Source organism: Bos indicus x Bos taurus, chromosome 18 (genome assembly GCF_003369695.1).
Source record: "Bos indicus x Bos taurus breed Angus x Brahman F1 hybrid chromosome 18, Bos_hybrid_MaternalHap_v2.0, whole genome shotgun sequence".
NCBI lineage: Eukaryota > Metazoa > Chordata > Mammalia > Artiodactyla > Bovidae > Bos > Bos indicus x Bos taurus.
The window spans coordinates 13,509,020-13,524,489 of record NC_040093.1 but is presented as its reverse complement, the minus strand read 5'-3'; the positions used below and the strand labels follow the sequence as shown (position 1 = coordinate 13,524,489).

Below are 15,470 nucleotides of genomic sequence, written 5' to 3'. Positions count from 1 at the left end.
AAAGCCATTAGCAGAGTTTACTGAACAAAAAACAAAGGCTGGTAATTATCAGGATGCTTAGGTTTGAGAACACTGAAAAATTAAATGACAGTCAATGAGAGATCTTTATCCTGAACTCTTAGTCTTCAGAAAACAGTTCTATTTTGCCCACACTATGAGCTGCACCACAGAGCCTGTCATTACTGCCATGTAAACAGGGGGTCTCTTGAGCTGCCTCCTGTAAGCAGGAAGAACCCTCCTTTTAGGACTCTGTGTGTGTATGTGTATGTGTGTGTGTGTGTGTGTGTTTTAATCACTCAGTCGTGTCCGACTCTTTGCGACTCCATGGACTACAGCCCACCAGGCTTCTTTGTCCATGGAATTTTCCAGGCAAGGATACTGGAGTGGGTTGCCATTTCCTTCTTCACCTTTTTGGACTATTTGGTGGTTAATCAAACTACACTCCAATAAAATATTTTTAATTGAGTTTAAAAAAAAAAAACTATTGGGCAGGAATTTTGTTCCAAAAAAGTACTGGATGTGATCTGTCCTTATCCAAAGGCAGCAAAAGCCACTGAAGTCAAATGCCACTTGCCAAGACATTTTAAAACAGATGGAGTGTTCTTAAGCTGTGGTTCATGAATAGGACACAAGGTCCCTGAAGTCCATAAAACTTGATGCAAAATGCTACTGTACTTGCATTTTTCTAAGCTATGGCTCATAATTTTCACTAAAAATCTCAAAGATTTTCATAATGAGCCCAAAATGAGATTCAGAAAACTGCTCCCTGTGTTCAACATGGATCTATAGATACTGTTTTTCAACTTCCAATCCATGCTTCCTTTTTAAAATTAAAAAAAAATAAATTTATGTGCTTATTTTTTGGCTGCACTAGGTCTTTGTTGCTGTGTGGGCTTTTCTCTAGTTGTGCTGAGGTGGGGCTACTCCCTAGTTGCGATGCCTGGGCTTCTTATTGCAGTGGCTTGTCGTGTTGCAGGGCTCGGGCTCTAGATCACAGGCTCAATAGTTGTGGCTCACAGGCCCACATGTGGGATTTCCCAGAGAAATAGAACCTGTGTCTCCTGCATTGGCAGGCAGATTCTTTACCACTGAGCTACCAAGGAAGCCCCATGCTTCCTTTTAATTAACATGTCTCTTCAGTGTTTAATGTAGTCCCTTTAATATCAAACTTCTTCAAATGTCAAATAAATAATACTAGACTAGATTATCACCCCCCCTCCACGTCAAGCTTTATATTCTCAAAGTTCCAGGAATTTCTATCATAAGACCCACCACCCTTTCTTATCGTTTGCATAGTGGTCATCTTGGTCACTAGGCTGTAATCCATGATGGCAGGGACAAGGTATTTATTTATGCTTAGTACAGTATTGGTGTATAGTACAGACTAATTACATATTTGGTAACTTATTTCAGTAAGTGAAACAGTATATCAATAGACTTAGTAATACATCAAAAAAATCCTGGTTCAAATTCTGATTTAAGTCCTCTCTGTTCACCTGAATCTCACAAGGCTTATCACATACTCATTAGAAAAAGTCCCTTAAGTATGGATACTGGCTTTTCTGGACTTCTATCCCTTCTTATTCTATACTTCATCTACTTGTCCCCAGCTCCTCACTGCTCAAAATTCCTTCCCAAACCTTTCAATTTGGGAATTCTTCTATAATAATGAAATCTTACATCTTCACCAAATATTCTCTCTGCATCCCTGTTTTTTTTTTTTTTTAAATAAGTATAGTAGTCTTTTTTTTGGCTGTGCTAGGTCTGCATTGCTGTGTGGGTTTTTCTCTGTAGTTGCAGCAAGTGGGGGCCACTCTAAAGCTGCAGTGTGTGGGCTTCTCATGGCAGTGGCTTCTCTTGTTGTGGAGCGTGGAATCTTGGACTCTAGGGCCATGGCATGGAATTCAGCAGTCATGGCATGTGGGCTCCACAGCACAGACTCAGTAGTTGTGGCACATAGGCTTGGTTGCTCTGTGGCACACGGGATCTTCCTGGATTAGGGATCAAACATGTCTCTTGCATTGGCAGGCGGATTCTTTACCACTGACCCATCAGGGATGCCCCATTCCTGAGTTAATAAAAACCTACACTTCCCTGCAAGGACTCCCTCCTCTGCAGACCTCACAGGCTCAGGGTGGTCATGCTCTCCCATCCAGGGGTCTCAGCATCAAAGCTGGAAAAGAGTGTGTATCCTCCCAGAAACCCTGAAACTCATGCCATTTACCTCACTTCTTGGAGCCTTGTTCTACCAATAACTTGACCACCACCTCCCTTCCATTCCACTGAAGATTTATATTAGTAACACCTAGGATTTATCCTCTAATTCAACAAGTTGTATTGTCTTGTCTTGGATGGTCTATAGCATCCATTTGTAGAGTTTTCTGGTAATAATAGAAAAATAACTGACTCTAATGAAGCACTTACTGTGTGGTGTCAGGTAATGTGTTAGCCTATTGCATAAATTTGTTCTTGTTGTTCAGTCGCTGTGTCCAGCTCTTTTTTGACCCCATGGACTGTAGCCCACCATGGGATTTCCCAGGCAAGAATACTGGAGGGGGGTGCCATTTCTTCCTCCAGGTGACCTTCCTGTGGGATTGAATCCCTGTGATCTTCCTCCAGGGAGTGAACCTGTGTCTCCTGCACTGGCAGGCGGATTCTTTACCACTTTAGCCACCAGAGAAGCCCACTGCATAAATTACTGTTCATTGATTTCTTACAAGGTCCCTGAGAAAATACTATTAGCAGCACCATTTTTCAGATGAAAAGCCAGAAGGTTAGAGAAAGTAACACATATGCCTAACTGGGATGCAACTTCAAGTTTCCCTAACATCATAGACTATGTTCTCAGTCATCAATTCATACAGCCAGCCTGACTTATAGCCCCTCACTCTTAGCGTGAGACCCTAGATCTTGAAACCACCATAAAGTACTCCACCTCCCAAGTCACACACAGAGAACTGCTCACTCTTTCATTACAACATCAGATTTCTCCACTTTACTTGCTCAGTTGTCCCCTTTACTCTTCTCATTCTTTGATGGTTTGGGGTCTTTATTCTATTGAAAATGAAGTCGCTCAGTCGTGTCTGACTCTTTGCAACCCCATGGACTGTAGCCTACCGGGCTCCTCCGTCCATGGGATTTTCTGGGCAAAGGTACTGGAGTGGGGTGCCATTTCCTCCTCCAGAGGGTCTTCCCAACCCAGGGATCGAACCCAGGTCTACCTGCACTGCAGGCAGACGCTTTACCCTCTGAGCCACTAGAGAAGCTCTTTATTTTATTCTATTGAAACACCTACTATGACTATTCTCTAGTCTATAGTCTTTTCCTTTCTGTTTAGTATCCTTTTTATCTTTTCTATCTTAATTATTCAGTTGAGAGTCTATGGATCATTCATCTTAATCTTTCTATTTGATATAGTCAAAAATTCCCTTTTAAATATTGCCTTAAACCTGTGGGCTGTGGGGCTTCCATTGAATGTAACTAAATACATCTAAATATCAACCTGCTCTCCATTATTATTAATGGCTACTATCTCAGAATGCCATCTGATGTGAAGAGCCAACTCATTGGAAAAGACCCTGATGCTTGGAGAGATTGAGGGCAGGAGGACAAGTGAGTCAAAGAGGATGAGATGGCTGGACAGCATCACTGACTCAACAGGAGATACTGAAGGACAGGTAAGCCTGGCATGTCCATAGAGTTGCAGAGTTGGACACGACTTAGCGACCAAACAACAATCTCAGAATGAATTTTTGGGACTGACCAGAAACCTCACTGTACCTCCTGGAGCAGCCTGTCTCCCCTAATCCAAGTTACTACTTTAAGCCTTCTCCACTCTTCATCCAACATCTCTCCATTCTGATTACCACCCTCATGCTCAACAGAACATCTGATGGTTCACAGAGAAAAATGTAAGCCTTCCAATAATTCCCTCAACCTCACTTTTCTTATATGAGCCCTTCTTCCTCTAACAGAGCCAATGCATTCACATATGTTCTGAATTAATTCCCCTGACACTAATCAAGGACTGTTTTTTTAATGGCTATTTTTAATTTTTATACAATTTTGAAAGGTTACTTTCCCTTTACAGTTATTACAAAATATTGGCTATATTGCCCATGTTGTATAATCTACCCTCAGGCCTGTCTTATACTCCATACTTTATACCTCCCAATTCTTCCCCTCAGCTTCCGCCACCTCCAGCACTAGTAACCACTTGTTCTTTGTATCTGTGAGTTCTGCTTTATAGTTGTAGCTTCTCTCTCTCCTGACCCTGAATTTTTTTTCACTTACTCTGTCCTGCAACCATTTAAACCAAGCCAAATTCTTTCAAACCTTTAGAGGGAAGAAAATGACAATACTCACTCTCAAGTTTCCATGCAGTTATCACTCTCCTTGCATTATAACCAACTTTGTGTAAAAAGTATCCATTCATCTCAATTTCCTCATTTTCTAATCATTTTCTAATCAGTTCACTTCAATGTGGCTTCTGCTGCCTGTCAGCCATGCACATTTCTCAATCGAAAGACACAAAGGCCCTGTCCAACTCACCTGGGATGGGACGGCCAGTGACCGGGCATCTTCTCCCTCAACCTTGATGATAATCTCCTGAGGAAGCAGAGAGTCCTGAGAAGGCAGAGCAGATGAGAAAAAGGAGAATAATCAGGGCTCAAAATGCCCACTGTGAGTTGGCTAGGACCCAGTAGACCACCTGTTTTAACACATCCCACCAACAAAACTTCTGCTCCTTCCCACCGGTAAGCACAGGTAGGCCACGTGGGGAGAGACATGGGATACCCAGAGGAGCACTGAGGCACAAGACATGGCCTGCTATCTCTGTGCATCTTTCAGACCAGCCCAGTTAGCAGCTGAATGGAGTTGAGTGACCCCAGACACCATATAGAAGGAAAGAACTGTCCAGCTGGGCCCTGCCTGAATTCCTGGAACACAGAATTGTAAGCAAATAGGATGGAATACAGCATGACTGAAGAATGATAAAGGAAAAGAACACCAAATTAACTTCATAAAATGTTTGGCAAAAAATACCACCGATAAGAATCTATGCTGTTACGATTTCTTCCAAATCAGGAAGAAAAAGGTAGAGACGTCCCTGGTGGTCCAGTGGTTAAGACTCTAAGCTCCCAATGCAGGGGGCCCAGGTTCAATCCCTAATCAGGGAACTAGATTCCACATGCTACAACTAAGATCCAACACAGCCAAATAAATACATATTTTTTAAAAAAGAAAGAAAAAGGTAGCTTCAACCGAAAAATGGACAAAGGAAAATGCACAGGAAACCCAACTATGAAGAAATAAAACGGCCAGTGAATACACAAAAAGATGCTCATCTCTTTCAATCAGATAAAATCACATCTCTATTTCTATAACTATCTCTGCCCATTAGAGACCATAAATTCACACTGATATTTCCAATTTAACAACACATTTTATTCTGGCCTCCCTGCTTTCTATATTTTTACCCTCCTTACCTGGATCCCATTATTCTATTTATATTTACTTCTTTGCTCAAACCCCTGTATGTAACCAATATCCCAACCACATGGACTATTTCTTGGGCCTGTTGCTGATGACCTCTGCCCTGGTGGCCCACGATTTAAGAGATTCATATTCATATACTCTTAGTGGAGTTTTAAGTTGATACAACCTTCCTGGATTGGCGATATATTTTTTTAAATAACATTTTACTTGGAAATAGTTAAATACTCACAAGAAGTTACAAAAATAAAACAGACTTCCTGTGTCTGCTTCACCCAGTTTCCCCCAATGATAGTATCGTATACAACCACAGAACACTGTCAAAACCATGAAACTGATATTAGATCCACATTTTTAACTCGGGTACACACTTTATCCCGATCTTATCAGTTTTTATATATACTCTTTGCCTTTATGTTTGTTTTTTAATGGTAATGTTTAAAAATATGTAATAGCCAATAAGTCTACTTGAAAGCATTTCCTTAGGAAATAACAGAAAATACACTTAGGGAATCTCCTGGCAGTCTAGTGGTTAGGACTTAGGACTTTCACTACCGTGGCCTGAGTTCAGTCCCTGGTCAGGAAACGAAGATCCTGCAAACTGTGCAGCACAGTCCCGCCCTCCCCTCTAGCCCCAGAAAACAAGAAACCTCATTAAAAAGTTACATTAACATAGCAAAAATGGGAGGAGGGATTAAGTGTCCATTAGTAAGTGCCTATTTAAATAAATTATGCTTCATCCAGGTAACTGACTACTCTTCAGCAGCCAAGAGAAGAAAAGATAGATTTGCATGGATTGAGGCATACAAATGACAGAAAGATGTCTGTAACATATTGTTGAGTAAAAAAAAAATTAAGAACAGCATATGGACTATGAATAAATTTTTATAGAATATAAATAAGCACAGAAAAGTCTGGAAAGACAGTCTCAAAAGCATTAAAAGCAGTTGTATTTTGGAAACGCAGAATTGAGGGACAAGTTCACAGTCTGTGTTTCAACACTGTATCCATTTTTAAACGACATTTGTTTTCCTATATTCAATATAGAAAACAAAACAAAACAGCAAAAAATGTTTCCTCTTGAGTAATCACTTTGAAACAAGGCAATTCCTTTGTGGCTTCCTGAAGTTTTTACTACGGAGTATAATGACTCAATCCGTCAACTGACAGTCCCTTCAAGAATAGGCGTATCTCTTTTTATTGTGCTTTACAGATACTGCCTTTTACAAACTGAAGTCTGTGGCAACATCACATCAAGCGAAGCTACTGGTTCCATGTTGCCAACAGCATCTGCCCACTTCCTGTCTGTATGTCACATGTCATTAATTCTCAAAACATTTAAAACTTTTTAAGTATTACTGTATTTGTCATGGTGATCTGTGATCAGTGATCTCTGATGTTACTATTGTGATTGTTTGGGGCTTCCCAGGTGGCTTAGCTGTAAAATATCCTCTTATAATGCAGGAGACTTCGGTTCAACCCCTGGGTCCAGAAGATCCCCTAGAGAATGAAAGGGCAACCCACTCCAGTATTCCTGCCTGGGAAATCCCACGGACAGAGAAGCCTGGTAGGCTACAGTCCATGGGGTTGCAAAGAGTCAGACAGGACTCAGCCACTAAACAACAACAAAATTGTGATTGTTCTGGGATGTCAAGAATCGTGCCCACATATAAGAGGGCAAATTTAACCCATAAATGTTGTGTAGATTCTAACTGCTCTACTGACTAGCCTTTCCTCTCTCTCCCTCTCCTCAGGATTCCTAATTCTCTGAAACACAACAATATTTAATTAGGCCAATCAATAGCCCTTCAGGGGCCTCTAAGTGTTCAGGTGAAAGGGACAAATTTCATGTCTCTCAATTTAAAAGCTAGAAAGGATTAAGTTTAACATGGAAGGCATGTGAAAGCTGAGACAGGCCGAAAGCGAGACCTCTAGCACCAAACAGCCAAGTTCTGAATACAGAGGAAAAGGTCTTGAAGGAAATGAAAAGCACTACTCCAGTGAGCACACGGATGACACAAGAAAGCAAAACAGCTTTATTTCTGATATGGAGAAAGTGAGTATTCTGGAGAGAAGATCAAACCAGCCACAACATTCCCTTCAGCCAAAACCTCATCCACAATAACGTGCTATCCCTTAAATTCTGTGAAGGCTGAGAGAGGTGAGGACGCTGCAGAAGAAAAGTTTGAAGCTACCAGAGATTGGTTCATAAGGTTTAAGGAAAGAAGCTGTTTCCTGTGACATAAAAGTGCAAAGACAAACAGCAAGTGCTGATGAAGAAGCCGCAGCAAGTTATGCAGAAGATCTAGCTAAGTAGTTACTGAAGGTGGCTATACTCAACAACAGATTTTTCATGTAGACAAAACAGCCTTATACTGGAATAAGATACCATCTAGGACTTTCCTAGCTAGAGAGGAGAATCGATGTTTGGCTTCAAAGTTTCAGAGGACAGGCTGACTCTCTTGTTAGGGACCAATGCAGCTGGTGACTAATTTCATGCCAGCGCTCATTTACCACTCCGAAAATCCTAGGGCCCTTAAAAATTATGTTAAATCACTCTGCCTGTGCTCTATAAATTGAAAAACAAAGTCTGGATGATGGCATATCTCTTTACAACATGGTTTACCAAACATGTTAAGCCTGCTGTTGAGACCTATTGCTCAGAAGGAAAGATTCTTTTCAAAATATTACTGCTCACCTGAGAGCTCTGACGGAGATGTACAATGAGGTTAATGTTGTTTTGATGCCAGCTAACACAACTTCCATTCTGCAGCCCATGAAGAGGGATCACTTCAACTCTCAAGTCTTATTTGAGAAATGCATTTCATAAGGTCATAGCTGCCAAAGACAGTGATTCTGCTGGTGGATCTGGGCAAAGAAAATTGAAAATCTTCTGGAAAGGATTCATCAGTCTAGATGCCATTAAGGAGATTCATGTGTGTATGTGGTGTGTGTGTGTGTGTGTATGTGTGTGTGTGTATGTGTGTGTGTGTGTGTGGAAAATCTTCTGGAAAGGATTCATCAGTCTAGATGCTATTAAGGAGATTTATTTGTGTGTGCGTGTGCATGCGCATGCACACATGCTCAGTCATGTCTGAGTCTTTGTGACCCCATGGACTGTGGCCTGTCAAGCTCCTCTGTCCATGGGATTTTTCAGGCAAGAATACTGGAGTGGGTTGCCATATCCTCCTCCAGGAGACCTATGGGACGAGGAATTTGGATGAAGCTGATGCTAACCCTCATGGATGACTTTGAGGAGTTCAAGACTTCAGTGGAGGAAGTCACTGTAGATGAAGTGAAAATATCAAGAGAACTAGAATTAGAAGTGGAGCCTGAAGATGGGACTGAATTGCTGCAATCTCATGGAAAAAAACTTTAATGAATGAGGAATGGTTTCTTAAGGATGGGTAAAGAAAAGTGGTTTCTTGAGTTGGAATCAATTCCTGGTGAACACGCTGGTGAAATGACAACAAAGTATTGGACTTCCTTGATGGTCCAGAGATTAAGAATCTGCCTGCCAAAGCAGTGGACACGGGTTCAATTCCTAGTCCGGGAAGATCCTACAAGTCGTGGGGCAACTAAGCCCAAGGGCCCTAGAGCCTGTGCTCCGCAACAGAAGCTACCACGGTGAGAAGCCTACGGACCCCAACTAGAGAGTAGCTTCACTCTCCACAACTAGAGAAAGCCCGTGCACAGCAACGAAGACCCTAGTGCAGCCAAAAGAAAGAAAGAAAGAAAGAAAACCTAAAAAAAAAAAAAAGGAATTAGAATATGACCTGAAGTTAGTTGATAACTCAGCAGGAGGATGAGAGGATTGACTCCTATTCCGAAAGAAGTTATATTTTCAGTTATGTGGGTTAATGCTACCAGACGGCACTGCAGGCTACAGAGATATTGTTCATAAATGAACAAGTCAATTGATAAGGCAAATTTCACTGTTACCTTCTTTTAAAAAATTGCTACAGCCACCCTAACCTTCAGCAACCACCACCCCAATCAGTCAGCAGCCACCAATGAGGCAAGGCCCTCCACCAGCAAAAAGATTATGACTTGCTGAAGGCTCAGATGTTGATTAGCAATTTTTAAGCAGTAAGATATTTTAAAATTAAGGTGTGTACCTTGTTATGGAGCTTCCCTGGTGGCTCAGAGGTAAAGAATCTGCCTACTAATGCAGGAGACTGGGGTTTGATCCCTGGGTCAGAAAGATCCCCTGGAGAAGGAAATGGTAACCCAATCCAGTATTCTTGCCTGGGAAATCCCATGGACAGAGGAGCCTGCAGGTTTACAGTCCATGGGGTTGCAAAAGAGTTAGATGCAACTTAGCAACTAAACAACAAAAACACTGCTTATTTAGACACAGTGCTACTGCACACTTAACAGACTCCAGTATAGTGTACACGTAACTCTGATATGCACTGGGAAATCAAAACATTCATGTGCCTCCCACTGATAGGGAACAGAGTAAAGGGACAAAGTAGGTAATTAAACAGTTAATCCCACTAGGGGATTTAAGTAAAGAAAAATGTATAGGAGACCCCTGTAAGTTAATGATCACTCAAGAAAGCACGCTTGCCTAGCAACAAAACCAGGCAGCAGGAGCATATGAGACACGCCCCCAAAAGAATAAAAGAATGGTGGTGTGAGACCCGCATCCTGATAGGCGAGCTCAGTGAGTTAATGATTCCTATGACACGCTCCTCTGTGTACACAAAAACAAAAATATAAGTAAATGGTGACATTCTGTTTACTAAAACCTGAGACAATGTACCATTTTTAGCATGAGCATATGTTATTTCAGTTCAGTTCAGTTGCTCAGTCGTGTCCGACTCTTTGCAACCCCATGAATTGCAGTACACCAGGCCTCCTTCTCCATCACCAACTCCCAGAGTTCACTCAAACGTCCATCGAGTTGGTGAGGCCATCCAGCCATCTCATCCTCTGTCGTCCCCTTCTCCTCCTCTCCAATCTCCCCTTCTCCAATCCCTCCCAGCATCAGTCTTTTCCAATGAGTCAACTCTCTGCATGAGGTGGCCAAAGTACTAGAGTTTAACCTTTAGCATCATTCCTTCCAAAGAACACCCAGGACTGATCTCCTTTAGAATGGACTGGCTGGATCTCCTTGCAGTCCAAGGGACTCTCAAGAGTCTTCTCCAACACCACAGTTCAAAAGCATCAATTCATATGTTACTTACCCTTATGCAAAAGAGCATAATCTCTTTTGTTCATTTCCACTGCGCCATGATAGTCCCATGACCATGTAGGGACAAGAAAACTTCCCTGCCCAATGTGGAGGAGGAGTTAATGATAGAAGCATGACATCTACTCAAGAAGGAGGAAGGTGGTCCTCTCCCCCTCCTCACTTTTCCCTTGATTATAAAACTGTAGCCCACTAAGTTTCAGGGGCATGGCCCCCTCTCGCCCGCCTGCTTGTAAGCCTCACAAGTGTCCTATCCTAATAAGTCACTTTTTTAGCTATCACTTTGCCTCACTGTGCTGAGATAGAAAGAACTGGAGCTCCTTGGAGCCCCAGAAATGCCACCCAGCGGTTTCTGTTGTTGTTGTTAAGTTCTTAAGTCATGTCTGACTCTTTGTGACCCCCTGGACTACAGCACACCAGGCTTCTCTGTCCTCTACTGACTCCTGGAGTTTGCTCAAATTCACGTCCATTGAATTGGTGATGCTGTCTAACCATCTCATCCTCTGCCACCCCCTTTTTCTCCTGCCCTCAATCTTTCCCAGCATCAGGGTCTTTTCCAGTGAGACAGCTCTTCACATCAGCTGGCCAACATACTGGAGCTTCAGCTTCAGCATCAATACTTCCAATGAATGTTCAGGGTTGATTTCCCTTAGGATTGGCCTAAAGTGGTTTCACCATGACCCTTTTTAGATTTACTTATCTGATCAACTCCTCTGTAAGTAACTGATCTCCCATTTCCACTGCCACGCTCTCTCCCACACAGGCACCCCTTGGCCCACCAGGACTCTGCTGCCCCACAGGAGGCCGGCCTCTGCCAAAAAGCCCTTGTCATGCTGCCTGGGCTCTGACTCTGCAGGCCTCTTCTCACGTGCCACTTGGCTGTGGCCTCTGTGTTGATGCCCTTATCATCCTGCCTGAGCTCTGATACTCCACGTTGGGGCACTCTCACATGTAGATACTCTCTGCCTGCTCAGGCTGTGACATGCCACACCAGGATGCACCTCCACCCCCAAACACGGGTGCCTGTCTCACCCTGCTGTGGCTCGGACACCCCAGGCCGGACCAGCCCTTGCGTGGACACCCCCACTGCACTTGGGCTACCCACACTGGTGCATCCACTCCCGGGAAGTCCTTCTCACCACTTCTGTTCCTGTCACCCCAAACGAGCATCTCCTCCTCTGTATGGGCACTTACCTCACCTGACCTGGGCTCGGACTCCTGATGCCACCATCCTCACCCTGCTTGGTCACTGACGTCCCCACACATGGACACCCTCATCACCCTGATCAGGCTGTGACGCCCCATGGTAGGTAGCCCTCCCTTAGCTGCAGACGCCTAACTGGCTCTGCTCCACCTAACAGCTTCAGGACTGAACTGTTCAGGAAGGGAAAGGTGAAATTCTAATTTAACTAATTTTTTTTTTAAGTTTGATTTTTTTTTTTGATGTGGGCCATTTTTAAAGTCTTTATTGAAGGTATTACAATATTGTTTCTGTTTTATGTTTTGGTTTTTTTGGCTGGGAGGCATGGGGGATCTTAGCTCTCCAACCAGGGATTGAACCCACACCCCCTGCATTGGATGGAGAAGTCTTAATTACTGGACAACCAGGGAACTCCCCTAATTTAACATTTTAAAGAAATGAAATGTTCTCAAAGAAGATGTGCTGTAGGAAAATGCTTTAAACTGTTTATTTCCTAGACTTAAAATGCACTGCATAAAAGGACAAAAATAGAGCTAAATGAAAACAGAAAGTCATTCGGAATACAACTTACAGATAATCTTTGTTAACTGATAAATTTATAACATATTTTCCACGTACATACAAATTATACCCCTTTATAAAAAGCATTTTGAAATGCTATTTACTTAACCCAGATCATAAATATCTTTTCAGCCTATCAGTATCTACAGTGAATTCCATTCAAGGTTTTACTATAACTCATTTAACTCTCTTCTTACATTGAATATTCTTGAAATTTCTTTCCAACTGCTCATTCCCAAGCAAAGCTGTGAGTTGCTGGTCAAGAGGGAAACAGTAGCCTAAGGGCTTTACATTGTTGTCATTTAGTTGCTCAGCTGTGTCCAACTCTTTGCAACCCTATGGACTGTAGCCCGCCAGGCTCCTCTGTCCATGGAATGTCCTAGGCAAGAACACTGGAGTGGGTTGCCATTTCCTTCTCCAGGGCATCTTCCCACCCAGGGACTGAACTCACATGTCCTACACTGGCAGGCAGATTCTTTACCACTGACCACCAAGGAAGCCCAGGGCTTTTGATACGAGATGCCAAATTCCTTCCAGAAAGAGTTATTGGGTAAAAGGGTGAGGAAGAGTAGGGAGCTCCATAAAATGTAGAAAAAGTGTGAGAAGCTTGCTGACTGGGAGGGACCAGAAGCCCCAAAACATGACAAAGAGAGCCAGACATGCTCCCTCCTCCCATGCCCAGAGGATCAGACTGTGAGGCATAGGGGGAGCAAACTCTGGTCTCCCAGGAGAAGGGAAGCTCCACTCACCTGCACGCAGACCTTCAGGGACCCTTGGGGCTTCTCATCCTGCTCTTCCATACTCTCCTCCAGGCACAGGCAGGGACCTGAGATCCTGAGCTGCAAGAGGAGAAGCCCTGAGTATAGCATCCTCCTGTAGGTCCACTGTGGGCCACACCCCACCATCAGCCTCTGCTTCGGGGATGCAGTCTCCATGGCAACTGTGTTTCTAGAAGCTCCTGCCCAGATAGAGTCTTGCCTGAATAGCTATGCTTGTACCTAGAGTCGCTAGTCCCTCTCCCAGGCCAAGACTCTGCAGTTCCACTGGATGGTCCAGTGTTTGGGGCCTCTGGGCCACCTACCTGGAAGCCCACCATGTGCCCGAGCTCCACCTTACACCCATCACCAAAATCTGCAGCATGAATCAGTCTCTGTCCCACTGGATCCTGGGACACCCCCCACCCCCACAAACACCCAGCACACTGAGGATCCCCTAGTGTCCACCTGCCACCCTCAACCTGAATCTGCAGACCCAAATCAGCACTTCTTCCTAAGGCAAAGAGCAGGGCTCTGGCCTTGATGTTGTTGTTGTTTACTTGCTAAGTCATGTCCAACTCTTGCAACCCCATGGACTGTAAACCCACAGGCTCCTCTGTCCATGGGATTTCCTAGGGAAGAATACTCGAGTGGGTTGCCATTCACTTCTCCAGGGCATCTTCCCATCCCAGGGATCGAACCTTTGTCTCCTGCACTGCAGCCACTGAGCCACCATGTAGCCCCCTGGGCTTGATGATCCACAGTCAAATACCTGATTAACTGCGTGAAGTTCATTACTTAGCCGTGCCCCTCCCAGGATCCTATCCTTCCACTGACCCTCCAGCACCTGGCGATTGCCTCTCACTTCCTGTTCAAAAAGCCAAGCATACGCACAGAGCTCAGCTGCACCCACGACCTCCTCCCTCCTGGGATCGGTGGGCCCCTACCAGAAGAGTACCAGCCCAGACTCCCCACCACTCAAAATCCTCCTGGGCCCCCCATCAACCCGGTGTCCTCACCGCTGAATCCAAAACGTGGCCAGCATGGGGCTGGGGGGCGCCCTGACAAGCATAGTACCTGCTAGCCCCTCCTAGGCCCTTAATGTGGACCTGTTGTCTGCGTACCGGCTCGAAGTTTCTGGGTCTGAGACTCGAACAGTTCCTGGCAAATCCCCGCCTCCACAAGCCATCTCTGCCCCATTGCTCTCTCTTACCCATCCCTCAGCACCCCTGGATCCTCACTCAAACAGTACAGTGTGAGTTCATAATGCAGCTGTACCCTGAACCTGCACCCAAACCGCTTTCTCCACCAATCTCCCCAGGCCCCTACGTGCGTCGCACCTGGGACGCGCGCAGAGCACAGTACCGGGATCTGCAGTTGCCCCAGCATCACCACCAACTTCTGTAATCTGAGGCTGAAGCACCGCCCACGCAGGTCCCAGATCGCCCACCCACATACTCCGTCCCAGCCACCCGCCCAGACCCTGCGCATGCGCGCACCAGGCACCCGGCGTTGCCCCGCCCCCTCACCAACCTGAGAGTCCACCAGCTCGAGGTCCAGGCAGGGCCTGTCACAGCTTCAGTGCCCACCACCGCTCTGCGGCAAGACGAGCTCGGTTAGGCAATTCTCTACCACGACTCTGCACACGACAGACTAGGCTTAAGCTAGTTCTATCCCCTCCCTTAGTCGGCATCCACAAGGCCGCTCGGCTTAACCGCCAAAGGGCCGAGGTGCACGTAGATTGCAAGCGTCCGCGCACGGGACAATGGCTGCACTTCTGCCCGAACCCGGAAGTGTGTTTGGACTCTGCGAGCCGGAACTACAATTCCCAGAAGCCTCGGCGGTGCGGGCGGTAATTGTGGGGTGTTTCCAGCTTCATACCCGGGGTGGACTCGGGAGGTGGCCACACAAGAACCAGGAGTGAAAACTGAATTAGCGGCTGAGGGGTGAGAGTGTGCGCGTCCGAGTTTTTGCGCGGCGTTGAGACTAGGAAATGGAGGCCAAAAGACCGATGCGTGGGAAGTGGCTGTCTTGGGAAAGGCCGGCCCTGGGCTCGGCTAGACGTTCAGGAGTGACAGTGAAAACGGGATGCGGTTGGAAACGTGTTTTCATACAGCTTTATTTTTAAGCTTTCTCTTTTAATACTATCAAGAAACTGTAGTTTTCCTCACGTAAATCTGACTTTAACAACAAAAAATTATTGCTGTTTGAAATGTAATCTCTACCCCCCAAAGTTTCTTATAGCTGGTTATTGTGGTTG

At 44.8% G+C, this 15,470-nt stretch overlaps 1 protein-coding gene across 3 annotated transcripts in view; it reads right to left on the bottom strand.

The window, feature by feature from the left end:
* Nucleotides 1–15,470, bottom strand: part of ZNF180 (zinc finger protein 180) — a 20,072-nt gene extending 4,602 nt beyond the window's left edge. For 2 of the 3 annotated variants that reach the window (XM_027515528.1, XM_027515530.1), the window contains exons 1-3: nucleotides 14,744–15,470; nucleotides 13,205–13,294; nucleotides 4,552–4,626 (exon numbers count right to left, since the gene is read on the bottom strand). In XM_027515528.1, the coding sequence (XP_027371329.1) occupies nucleotides 4,552–4,626; nucleotides 13,205–13,255 (126 nt within the window). In that variant the 5' untranslated portion in view covers nucleotides 13,256–13,294; nucleotides 14,744–15,470. Of the gene's footprint in view, nucleotides 1–4,551; nucleotides 4,627–13,204; nucleotides 13,295–14,550; nucleotides 14,655–14,743 lie in introns of those variants that run through there. The other variant, XM_027515529.1, reaches the window with a different exon arrangement.